Source organism: Lissotriton helveticus, chromosome 4_1 (assembly GCF_964261635.1).
Source record: "Lissotriton helveticus chromosome 4_1, aLisHel1.1, whole genome shotgun sequence".
NCBI classification, from domain to species: domain Eukaryota; kingdom Metazoa; phylum Chordata; class Amphibia; order Caudata; family Salamandridae; genus Lissotriton; species Lissotriton helveticus.
The window spans coordinates 287,756,325-287,770,068 of NC_136063.1; the positions used below are offsets into that span (position 1 = coordinate 287,756,325).

The 13,744-nt window shown below is 44.0% G+C and overlaps 1 protein-coding gene across 2 annotated transcripts in view; it reads left to right on the forward strand.

The window, feature by feature from the left end:
• Positions 1-13,744, forward strand: part of WASHC5 (WASH complex subunit 5) — a 415,933-nt gene that overhangs the window by 83,124 nt on the left and 319,065 nt on the right. For both annotated transcript variants that reach the window (XM_078686781.1, XM_078686782.1), the window contains one exon: positions 3,924-4,036. In XM_078686781.1, the coding sequence (XP_078542907.1) occupies positions 3,924-4,036 (113 nt within the window). The remainder of the gene's footprint in view (positions 1-3,923; positions 4,037-13,744) is intronic.

Below are 13,744 nucleotides of genomic sequence, written 5' to 3' on the forward strand. Positions count from 1 at the left end.
GTGGGTTCATTGTTTACCAGTCGGATATTGAGTGACGACAGGTCTTGGAGAAGGTCAACGGCTATCCGATCTGTAGGGTCTTTCAAATGTAAGTTAAGATCGCCTAAAATGAGAAAATTGCTGACAGAGGATGCTAGTTGTGCGACTGATTCAATAAGGGCGTTAAGGAATTTTCCCGGGGGGCCCGGGGGGCGGTAGATCAGTAAGCCCGACAGGGAGTGGGCTGGGGAGAATTGAATGGAGAATTGGCAGCTTTCGCAGTCCTCGATTTGAGCATCAGTGGTTCTACAGGTGAGATGATCCTTAAAAATTATGGCTACCCCCCCTCCCCTCCCTTTGGGTCTATGAAGTGCTTGACAGAAGTACCCTGGAGGCAGGGCCACGACGATGTCCGAGTCGGTGCTGTCTGATAACCACGTTTCCGTAAGAAAGAGCAAATCAAAGTCATGGTCTAGAAAACATGATCTAAAATACAGTGCGTGATACAGTGTGCCACCTGACCAGTATTTGGGAGACTCTTAGTAAGTTTAATTTTTATTGTATCCAAGCCATACAACAAAATAGCTACCATACACCTAAAACAAATCAGGCATGTTGGTGTTGGCAATGCTTGTTAGCTGTATCAGATAAAAGAACAACAACAATGATTTTGTTATGAATAATTAGAATAGAAAATGTTTCAATTTAAATACAAATTCTGAAAATGTAGAACTGTGAATGAAACATTACTAAGATCTATGGATTGTACTACTGACTATCAACCTCCAGAATATCGACCCACAAGAATATTGTGGACAGAATATTGAAGGATAAGTGCACATTGGAAAGTTTTGATTTACCTTTCCTAACTCTACATCTATGTGCCTTGAAGCTATACATATGACCAAGGTACATATATTTTGCATTGGGTTATCTGTTGATATTTTAGTTTCAATATTTTGTCTTCGATATCATGTGCCAGTGATAGTCTGTTTTAATATTTGGGTTGCACACCTGTCGGTGGAAGGGGTAGTGGTCTTCAGAGTGCATAATTACTCCCATATTCTGCTTCACACCACGTTCCTCTGCAGTCTTTCACTCTGTAAGATGTGTACACCCTTTTCTCCTCACATCTTTCTGAAATCCTCCATCTGCATATCTTACACCCCCCCCCCTTCACTTACAGTTGTAACAGACCAGGAATTGGATGGGCATATAGTCTGCACACCTTTATGACCCGCTGAGAGGCACTGTAGGAAATTCTCACTGCCTTCAACCTCAACTTCAGAGCTTTCAGTCTTGCCCCATCATAAACACGCATGTACAACCTAAACTCTTTCAGACAACTGGAGGCAACAAAGTTCAAAGTGTGCTCTAGACAAGAGTAATGTTTTGCATGACAAGAAACTATAGAAACTCCTCATCTTGAAAACGTGAATACTCTTAGGGAATGCAAGATGAGGTAAAGCATGTAAAGCATGTAATTTAAAACAAGCATTTGCAATGCAATAGGTCTCGCATTTACGCGAGTTTGAGCTATTGGCATTGTAAATGACAATGTCTTTTTATTATGTTTTGGTTTTTAAAACATAAATAAAAGGCATCTTCATTTACAATGCTAATAGCTTAAACTCTCACAAAAGCGAGACCTATTGCATTGCAAGTGCTTGTTTCAGCTTTGCTCCTGGGTTCCAAAACTGTTAGATGTGTTTAAGATTATGATATAATTAAAATATGTCTTTGATCATGTCTAAAAAAAAACTACTCACTAAAAATTGTTACAGCGCTTTGATACTAGATGATGTTGTCACTGTTAGGTTACACGAAGAGACTAGCAGCAAGAACATTACCCACTGTGCTATTGTTCCGAATGCTTAATAGTGTGTACCCAGGTGGAGCGATACAAGCGTTTTATTTAATTAGCATTTTTTTCTGGTGAAACAGGTTAGATACACGTCCAAGAGTGCCGTTGAGCTAAGCAAAGCACAGTATTATGAAAGCCTGATGTGTGACGTCATGCGCAATTAGTTTTAGGTGGTTCTTATTTACATAATCAATATGATACATACAGGCGCTGAGGACATAAACCACGCAGAAGAAGGACACGTGACTTATACCTGTCACCTAAACCCCAAAACAGCATTACTGGACGCTAAAACGCATTCCACTCGCGTATATTTTTTTTTATACATGAAAAAATTACATATGAAATATGTGTGGATTTCTCAAGAAAACATTAGTTAAAATGATTTTTTTCAGGGGAATTATGCACATTTTACTGCTCTTGCATATTTATATATTCGTGTAGCGCTCAGTGTCACTGTGAAACAGCTTCTGTGCTCTGCATGGTAGGTGCTGTCCTGTGTGTGAAGAGCAACCTATGACGCTATGACCTATGACGCTCGCTCGTTCAGCCTCCCTCTGCTCAGTAAGAAAGCTTCCGAGAATTATGTATTTGAAACCAATATCTGTGCAACAACATCAGCCAAAGACGTAAAATAGATTCGCTGCTGTAATATGATGATGTAGATGGTAGCATAGCTAGGGTAAGTGCCCGGTGCACTAGAACAACATTCACTGTTTTTAACATAAAGCCCAAACATGCACACTTGGCGAGGCGACACGTCTTCCCAAAAATGGAATGCGATGTCATGTCAGATATGCCATGTTGTACGGGGAAGCTGTACTATGCCGCCATGTTATGTCATATCAGGTTATGGTATGCTAAGCTGTGTCGTGACGTGTTAATTTGGCATGTCATACTATGGCATGTGATACTAGTCTCTGGTTCTGTTATGTTACGTCACTGTATGGTATGCTAACGTCAGAACATGTCGGAAGGACGTGGTATGCTAGGTATGATGCGATATGGTATGGTGTTTAATCTCAGGTAGCTCTACAGGAGGGCCAGTGCAGATCTAAAAAGCGTTTTCGCACTTTCAAAGCTATGTAGGCGCTATATGAATATTAAAACAGCACATGTGTGCGCACGGCAGCCTGCACTAGACATGTGGGCGCTGCCCTTCTTTTTGCTGATGTCCCTGGCGCGCGCGCTTGCTCTCTCTCTCTCTCTCTCTCTCTCTCTCTCTCTCTCTCTCTCTCTCTCTCTCTCTCTCTCTCTTTCGCGCTCGCTCTCTCTCTCTCTCTCTCTCTCTCATTCTCCATCTTTCTCTCACCCTCCTATCTATTTCCAAAACGGATCTTTGAACTTTTCCTCCAATAACATTGGTTTCCCAGCACCGAAAAAGTGAAAGCGGCAAAATTAAGCTTGGTCGGAAATAAATGAGGAAAGAACAATCAAGGAGCAAGGGGAGGGTGGTGGTAGGGGGTGACAACACAGAGGAAAGCGGCAGTGCATATTAAACGTATGGGCGAACCAGGAGCCATGGCAAACAATGAGCGAGGGGCGGGAGGTGGTGGGGGTGACAACACCGAGGATAGCGGCCGTGCAACACCGAGGGATTTGGCCGTTCATATTAAACATATGCATGAACCAGGCGGCATGGCAAAACAAGCAAACAAATCCCCCCCCGGCCCTCACTTACCTAACGCTGGAACAGCACACCGCAAGTCGGCCTCGAGCGCGCCTCAGAAGAGACGCGGGAGGACAGGAGCGTGACGCGCGTGAACGTGCACGTTGACGTTCCCGCGCGTTCACGGACCTGAGTCGGCTCGTGCCCAGGTTTGGAGCTGCTCGTTCACAGCTCAGACTCCCTTGGCAGGGAGGAAGGTGACTATAGTCTCGCTGGCGGGAGCGCTTCGCGCTCCAACGCCAGCGAGACCTAAAAAGGGACTGTATCGCTGACACGTATTACCTAAGGACCTTTTAGAAGCATAGTTGAGAAATGTATCCATGGTTTTCCAAAAGATTTAAGAACACGGATACAGAGCCTGTGTATGGTACACTATTTTACATTTTCTTTATTTTTCTGTTTGCCATCCAGAAAACTTGCAAGCTTGGTTCAGGGAGATCTCAAAGCAAATAATGTCTCTAAATTATGATGACTCCACTGCAGCGGGCAGGAAAACTGTGCAACTTATTCAAGCATTGGAAGAGGTACGTTCTTTTCATGACCGCGAATGGGAAGCAATGGAGTGAAAGTATACATTAATGAATGGTAACATGTACACTGGGGCATAGGATAAAGCAGCTTCCCATGTATCACCATAATGCAACACATCATCACTTGGAGTAGAGCCACACATGAAGTTTTAACACACCACATGGACTATCACACAAATTGGAACCAGATAGGTAAGTTTGGGCTGCTGCACCTTTATATCTTAACCCCTTCGCTACTAAGCCTTTTTTGGCTATTTGGGATTTTAAAGGTACCCAAGATTTGTCGATTCCCCTGGGACCAAAAGCGCAGGTGCCCTCCTATCTATCACAAAATTACCTGTTTTTGCAAAGGGGCACCTGTGTTTTGGTCCTGTGCTCGGCGACCACATAGGGCAACCTACCGAACCCAGGCCAGTGATCACACATATGGGAGTCCTACCCAAGAACGAAAGCAAGAGAATAACCAACGGGATAACAATGTGATGGACTTGCGAATGCCTAACCGTGATTTTGATAACTGTGATGGACTCCATTACAGATGTGTTTTTATTGTGATTCTTCTCTGTGGTATGTGTGAGAAGAATGAATTGTGAGAATGGATGGATGATGATGTAATCTTTTTGGGGGGATAATATAACTTGTATCAAAACTGAGAGAACCTAATTCAGGTTTCTTTCCAACTGAAATGTTGATATGATTGTGTCTCATTTGTAAATGTTTGTATGAGTATATGAGTTTAACATAAATTTACAAAAGAGTACATTAAAATACAGAAAATTAAAAAAAACAATTTGATAAATAAAAAAAACTGGAAAGAATTTAGCCTTTGTGCTGAGATTTTTTTTTTTCTGGAGAAATTTCCAGTTTGAATAATTACCATTGTTTAAATTAGATAGGCCAGATTAGAGATTGTTTGTATTGTATTTAAACCTACCAAACCCAGACATTTCTGAAACCTCGAATTTAGCTAAATAAATCACATTTCTTTTTGGGATCACTGCATAGGCACACATTTCCTACTACCCAGCAATCCCTTTGGTCTCCATATAAAAATAATACCTCACTTGTTTGTGTGCCCAAAGCAGAGTCAGCCTAAAAAACGTATAAAGCAAAGAAAACCGCGCTTATGAACATGCTTTGGTGCTCTCTCAATTTATACACGTTTTTGGCCCTTCCCTGTCACTGGCACTTGACCCTCCCACATAAGTGAGGTAGACTGTGGGGAAAATGTTATTTTAAGCTAAATTTGATGTTTGCAGAGTATTCTGGGTAAGAAAACATTGGGGAATCCATGCAAGCCACACCTCCCTGGACTTGCCTAGTTTTCAGAAATGTCTGGGTTTGCTAAGTTCCCCTAGATGGCTTTAAAGCCCAGGACCAGAAACGCACGTGACCCCCTTGCAAAACCAGGTAGTTTTGTGATAGATAAATTCGATGTTGCCTCAATACGTTTTGGGCCTTTCCCGGTCGCCGACACATGGTGCACCCACACAAGTGAGGTAGCATTTATAGCGAGAGACCAGGGCGAACACTGGGTGGTAGGAGATTTGTAGTTTCTTTCTGATTCTGAAAGTATATGGCACAATAATGCAGGGAGAATGTGGGATTTTAGTCATATTTGAAGGTTTTCAGGGCATTGTAGGTAAGAAACCTTGTTGGGGTCCACGAGAGGCACACCGTCCTGTGTGTCAGAGAATAATATCTACAGTTGGCAGATACTTCCTAGAGACAATGTACACCTTGGCAGAGAAAAACAGAAAAGACCAATATTACTGCACAACCATCTATTCCTCAAGTACTTACACATGCAGGTTGGATTTGGCACAAGAGTGAGTGAAAGGTTAAAAATGTATATTTTATTAACGAGAGATTTCACAAAAATTAATTGCACTGTTCATAATTGAAAGGACAAAAATCGGAACCAATGACTCAGCTCGTGAGCTGTAAAGCCGCGACAAGGCACCAACGACTTTACAGGCCATTTACCTACCTTTCATACATGACACACAAGACCATACACACCACCAGCCGCGAGCCCAGCACATCAGAGCATTCACATCAGCAGACAGTGCCATTTAAGGGCCCATCACTTTCGTACACCCACATGACTGATATAGCAAACATCACCGGCACCTGACAGAGTGTGTGCAGTGGAGTTTGGCTAAGAGCAAGTCAGTACTACTCACACACCTCCAGCCAAATGCCAGCTCACACACACCTCCAGCCAAGTGCCAGCTCACACACACCACCAAGCCAGTCCAAGCACACTGCAAGCCAAGCACCAGTCCACGCCCACCACAAGACCAACGCAAGTCCACGCACACCACACCGCCATCCAAACGCCAGCCTACGCACACCACCAGCGAAGCGCCAGTCAACGCACAACACCAACCAAACAGCCCACGCATACCACCAGCCAAGTACCAGTTCACGCACACCGCCATCACAGTTAAAAAAAAAAAAAAATAGAAAACACAAGCCAAATGGAAGTAGATATAAAACTATAACTACAAACACAACAACTCTAACTAAATACATCACACTAATGCTAACCGGTAAATCTAAACAAAAAATATAAAACTATACAGACCAGTCAGTTTACTTTTACGCTCACTGTTGCTCCCCAAAACTCCATTGTGTGTGGTACAATTTAAAACATATGGGCACACACAGAGCGAATACCTCTTCGGTACCAGACTCTACATTTCTTGTTGGGAAAGCCTTTTTTGGCCTTGGGAGGAATGTGATCAGGAAAGTGGCAATCTTTCAATCTAGCCACATCCTCCACCACTGCAACTCTAGGAACTCTTTCCTGTTCCACTACAACAAGACTGCCTATCACAAACTGTTGACACTGAACAAATGTAATATTTGACTCTGGAGAACAATCCTTCAATACAATAAAAGCATTGACGGTTGACTAATGGAATAAATAGATAGCCAACTTCTTATACCAAATGTAAGCCTTACAAACAGCAGTGAAAGGTTCCAACCTCTGATCTACACTATCTACAGCACCCATGTGATTATTGTATAAATGCACACAGGTTTGCGCACTACAGCAACCTGACCCCAAACTGTCATAGGTGAAGTACTTCCATCATGGATGATAGTCAGCATGTAGACATCTCTCCTGTCAGAAGACTTCACAGTTAGACGTTCATCACTACACAAGGCACTGTCCCTTCTCAAGTTTTTTTGCAAACAAGCTCTTTTGGGTAAACTTTACAGTTAGAGCCACAAGCAACATTGTGCACTTTGAACAATTCCCCGAACTATTGCACACCAGTGTAGAGGTCATCTATGTATAAATGGTGACCTATGTTAAAAAGTACTCTACCAAGTTCCCACACATTTACAGTAAACAGTACAAAACTTTTTTTACCAAACACATGCAACTACACAAACTGCAAATCTGCCAGTGCCGAAACCGCAAGCAGGAGTTGGAGCACAGAAAATGTAAACCTTCACACTAGATTAAAAAAGAGAAATAAAACATTACAATCCCAAATGATGACAAGAAATAAAGCAGTTACCACCTAAATGCCAACCACACACATCGCAAACCAGAAGTAGATGGGCACGCACAGCCGGCAAAATCCCCAGTTCAAACACACCATCAGCCAGTCCACACACATCGTCAGGCAAGCACCAGTCCACGCACACCACCAGCTAAGCACCAGTCCACGCATAACCCCAGCCAAGCACCAGTCTATGCACACCCCCAGTAAAGCGCCAGTCCAAGCACACCACCAGCCAAGCGCCATTCCACACAAACCACTATCCATGCGCCCAGACCACACAGACCCCCAGCCATGCGCCAGTCCACTCGCACCACTAGCCATGTGCCAGTCCACACACACCACTAGCCATGTGCCAGTCCACACACACCACCAGCCATGCGCCAGTCCACACACACCACCAGCCATGCGCCAGTCCACACACACCACCAGCCATGTGCCAGTCCACACACACTGCCAGCGAAGTGCCAGTCTATACAGACTGCCAGCTAAGCACTAGCCCACATAAACAAGTACACCTAGATCATCAGCTGAACTATAGTTCACGCACACACACATACACACACACAAACCTTCCCTGGTGTCTAGTGGTTTTCTGTGCCTGCGCCTGAAAATATGGCAGACACGGCCCAAATACATGGCCCAAAAAAGGGGAGCGACCCTTGCCAAAGGACCCACTCCCCGCATATAAATAAATAAAATCCCAGATGGGCCTAAAAATATGGACGATATGCCCCAAGGAGGTGCAGAAAACGGGCAAAACTTTTCCCCAACAAAGGGGAGCGACCCTTGCCCAAGGGGCCACTCCCCGTCATACGAAGCATCCAATCCCTAGTGTCTAGTGGGCTTTGACCGTCCCAGATGGCAGATCGGCCTACAAACTGTCGATCTGTCCTCTGGGTGAGTGGGGGGACCAAATTACTAAAAAAAACAAGGCCCCCTGAGGAGAGCGACCCTTGTCCAAGGGGTCGATCCCCATTATTATAAATATAAGTTATTCCCTGGCTTTAAGTTGGTTTGGGCCTCCTAAAGAATGGCAGAATCAGCCCAGGGGGAGTGGGCACGGGGTGGGGGGGGCTGAAACATGGACTAAACATGACCCCAGGAGAGAGACCCTTGCCTAAGTGGCCGATCCCCCAACAACAGAAAAACAAATCCCTGGTGGTCTAGTGTTGTTGCCAGGAAGAAGGCTACATGTATAGTCACAGGATTGAGACTGTGAGAAAGCACCTGAATACATGGAGTCGGAGACTTGTAGATGGTCCCTTACCTTCCGAGATGCGACCCAGATAGATACTTTTGACACGAACCTTAGAGCACATAAAATGACGCATTCGGAAGAAGAGAGCGCTTGGCTTTCCACTGTGCTCGAGTACCTTTGAAATCTTCTTCGAGATTTGCCGTTCCTGAAATTCGCCGGATCCTTTGTCTTCGCCCAGTTTTGAAGCTCGCCTAGAATTCGTGAGTTACAAGGCTTCCGCGCCCTCTACCTTTTGCGTCCTCTTTTTCCCCCCGGCTGTTTTTTTAGCCACTCCTCTCCCTTTTGTACTTTCTTCTCCTCCATCTGGTTTCTTGTGCCCTGCATCTCCCTTCGTTTTCTTTGGATCGAGCCTTTGATCGAGCCTTTGTTGTTACAGAAGCTTTTGTTTTGTTGCCAATGATGTCTCCTGTGGCTTAGTTCCGTCCCTACCTTCCTGAAGCAGCTGCTTCTCCACGCCTCAGCATTATCGCCAGTGTTCCTTCCCCTGCTCCTTTTTGGATAATAACCATATAGAATATTTTATTTTGCACGCTGAGATTTATTTTTGGCCGCTCTCAGCAATGCAAGTTCCCAGCTTCATTTGTGGACATCAGTTTTGGTACAGACTCTATTTCGATGCCATTTTAGTTTTAGTAAGTCAGGTTTTACTTTTGGACTTCTGCAACACTAACCTGGCAACTGTTCAAGTAAGTTCCAGAAAGAGTCTCCATGTTAATTTTGGGTCCTGTACTGGAGATTACACTGTTTCGTGACAGATTCAAAAGTAGGAGTGACTCAACTCCTTCTCTCCAAGACCCAGTGATTGCTCCAGCAAGCTCATTGGTTGGTAAGTGGGCTGCCTCCTGTTTCTTGACTTATTCACGTGCCTTCTCATAATATTAATTATCTCTCATTTATTGGGATAACAAGACTTCTATTTTATTTTACAGCTTTTTGAATTCCCTTGTCCATTCATCTGGGGCAGCCTGACTCATCACGAGGAGTAGAGTGGGGTTCACTCTGGTTTATTCTCCTCGCCTTCTGGGAGCAGTGTTCTGTGATGGGGTACTCCGTTCCGCCAGAGCCTGCGTTTAGGGGGTGAGGGTGAGATTGTCTTCGCTCCCGTGGAACTCTTATCACCCTCACCTATACTACAAGGGGTGACACTTAACAGAAAGCCAAGCCCACAAATTGTGTTCCACCCGAGCACAGATGAAACTAGACGGTGCTAGAACTCCCTTAGACACAGAATTGCATACCGCTCTGCAAAGTCCTTCTATGGAAAAACTCACAGCAGCATTGGTAGACCTTCAATCAGAGATAGGGAGACTACGGGCTGAGAATCAACGCCTCCAGGGAGAGGTAGATCAGATGAAAGCCCAAAATCCAGGAACCATTCCAAAAAGTAAGAAGAGCTATATCCAGCCTGCTCGTTTTTCTATTCCTTCCCATAGTAGTAGGGCCTCTGCAAGAGAAGAAGTGAATATCCCTCCAGTGCATTTCACGGTAGATACACATAGCCCAGTCCCCCTAGCCATACCTGAATGATTTCACGGTGATAGCACTAAATATAGCATCTTCATGAATCAGTGCCATCTGCAATTCTTATGTCAAGCAGCTGCCTTCCCAGACAATGCTGCCAAAGTCGCCTTTGTTATTTCCTATCTAGTTGGTAACGCTGCAGATTGGGCTGTTCCTTTAGTAGAGAACAGCGATCCATTATTGAATGATTTCCCACAGTTTCAAGACAAAATGAAGAGCCTTTTCTCAAAACACACTTTCACGCAAGCTAGTAGCAATGCTTTACTAAATCTAAGACGGGTCCAAGGATCTGCTTTCGTATATTACCAGCTTCAATAGATTAGTAGCCGAAACACATTGGCCAGAAGAAAAAAGTACCTCTCTTTTTATAGGGGGCTGCGTGATGAGCTCAAAGACCTGTTATCCCAAATAGTGGATCCTCCTGAAGATTGTCCTGCGTTCATTGATTTAGTGGTCAAGTTGGATCACAGGCTAATTGAGAGAAAAGGAGAAAAGAATCGGAACGTTCCTGCTAAACTCCTAGTCGTCCGTACTGAGAAAAAGGAGGTTAAGGACAGCAAAGACACATGCAAATAGGAGGAATCAGAGGACCTCTCACTGCGGAAGAAAAAGACAAGCGAAGAAAAAATATTCTTTGTCTTTATTGTGGCAAGGAAGGACACTTTGCCAGAGAATGCCTAGTCAAACCTCGTACGTCTATGAAGAGTTATTTTAGCAGCCGATCAGGTGCAGCCTTGTCGGGAAACTAGACCACTTGGAGAAAAGAGAGACCACTTCTTCAAGTGTTATGAATATTAAGGTCTCGAAAGCCAGAACCATCAATGATTAACCACTATCCAAGCATTTTACCTTGACCGTCTCTTTGATCATATCATTGCAAAACAGACAACAACTAGCCATCCTTCTGGATTCCGGTGCCACGGGGAACTTTCTGGATCTTAAACTGGCTCGGGCATTAGGAATCCAATTTAAGCAGAAAACGCGACCTGAACCAGTAAGAGCTGTAGATGGCACAGAACTATCATCAGGATTAATCAAGTATTAAACCCCTCCGCTGTTCATGGTGTGTAGTAATGGTCACTCAGAATCCATCACTTTTGATCTGATTGATACCCCTACTTTTAGTGCCATACTAGGCGTGCCATGGCTACAAAAACACAACCCGATCATCGATTGGGTGACTAGGACAGTGACATTGAAGTCACAACAACGCCTGTTTTCTTTTTGTTTTTGTTTTTTTGTTTATGGGATTTATAAAGCGCATGACTACCCTTGGGCATCTCAGCGCTACGGTGATGCAGGAGTAGAAGCGGTGAGCACTTAGGTTTACGGGATGTTGCATTGTTATAAGGATGCGTGTGATTGGAATCAACCAGTATGTTGTGCTCTGAACACTTCGTCTGAGTTATCTTCTCTACCATCCTATTACCTCAACTTCCGAGAAGTATTCGATGAAGTCAAGGCCACAGCACTCCCTCCTCATCGCAGCTATGACTGCCGGATTGACCTTATCCCAAGAGCCGAACTACCGGTTTGCTGTATATATGCTTTAACCGTGCCTGAAACCGGATATTTAAAGGCTTATCTGGATGAGATGCAGTCCAAGGGGTTTATTAGACATTCTTGCTCTCCGGTCTTATCGCCCCTATTTTTTATCCCCAAGAGAGAAGGAGGTTTGCGTGCTTGTCTAGACTATCGCGCCTTAAATAAAGTAACTGTGACGAACAAATATCCTCTTCCTCTTATATCTGTATTGTTGGACCAAGTACGTGGAGCAAAAATCTTCACCAAGATCGACTTACGTGGTGCTTATCATCTGATCAAAATCATAGAGGGAAATGAATGGAAGACGGCATTCCGCACAAAATTTGGTCTCTTCGAACATTGCATGACGCCGTTTGGCTTATGTAATGCCCCTGTGGCATTCCGATTCTTTGTGAATGAGATACTACGTGAATACCTGGATATTTTCGTCATTGTGTAGATCGATGATATTTTGGTATATTCTAAAAGAGAAGAACATGTGGAACATGTGACAAAAATATTGCAGAAGTTGAAAGAGAATTACTTGTTTGCCAAGCTCGACAAGAGCTTCTTTCATACTACACAGGTAGACTTTCTTGGATTTGTAATTACTCCACAAGGTGTTCATATGGACCCCAAGAAGATCGATGCGATAGTGAAATGGCCCAGTCCCAGATCCGTAAAAGAAGTGCAGTCTTTTATTGGGTTCGCCAACTTTTAACATCGGTTCATCGATCATTTCTTGATCTTCTGACTCCCATCACAAAACTTCTGCGTAAGGGTGTCTCGTTTGTGTGGTCTGATGAAGCTGAACGAGCTTTCACAACCCTTAAAAAAAAATCACTACAGCACCTATTATACAACACGCTGACAACACACTGCCCTTCTACGTGGAAGCTGATGCTTCACAACATGCCGTGGGAGGAGTGTTATCCCAACGAAATCCAGTAACTGGACAGCTACACCCTGTAGCGTATTTCTCCAAGACCTTGTTACCAGCAGAACAAAAATATATTATCGAAGAGCGAGAACTCCTAGCAATCAAGTTGGCATTTCAGGAGTGGAGACATTTTTTAGTAGGTTCCCCACATACCATCACCATCTATTCCGACCACAGAAACTTACAGTTTTTTAGATCAGCACGAGCTCTCAACCCTCGCCAAGTGAGATGGGTCTAGTTTTTTAGCAAGTATGATTTTCTGATCACTTACCGGCCGGGACCTCAACACGGCGAAGCCTTATCTAGGTTGTGTTCAGATACAACAATTGATCTTGATGTCCCTCCCCCCATAATATTTACGGACAAGTTTATTGACTTGGGGAAATTAGAAGAGAACCTGAGGAAACGTTTGTAGACAAATTGATGAAAACCTGCCTCATCATTCCAATCAGGGGTTATATTATCATGAAAATAAACTATAGGTACCTAACCCTTCGTTACAATTGAAAGTCATGAAATGGTGCCATAGCAGTGCCCTTGCTGGTCATCCTGGTGGCGATAAAACCTTACAGACCTGTCTTAGATGGTTTTGGTGGGAAGGGATCAGTAAGGGTATAACTGCCTTTGTTAAAGCTTGCCCTGTTTGTGCAAGACAAAAATCTCTGCACAGCGCTCCTGTTGGCTTACTCCACCCACACCTATTCCCCCCATACCATGGCATTCCATCAGCATGGATTTTATTACAGATCTTCCTCGCAGTCAGGGGCACAACACAATATTTGTAGTGGTAGACATGCTCTCAGAAATGGGCCATTTTATCCTCCTGAATAAATGACCTTCAGCTAGTGAATTAGTGCATGTGTTCCCAACGCATATAGTGCGTTTACATGGACTCCCGTCCGTTATTATATCTGACAGGGGTACACAGTTTGTGT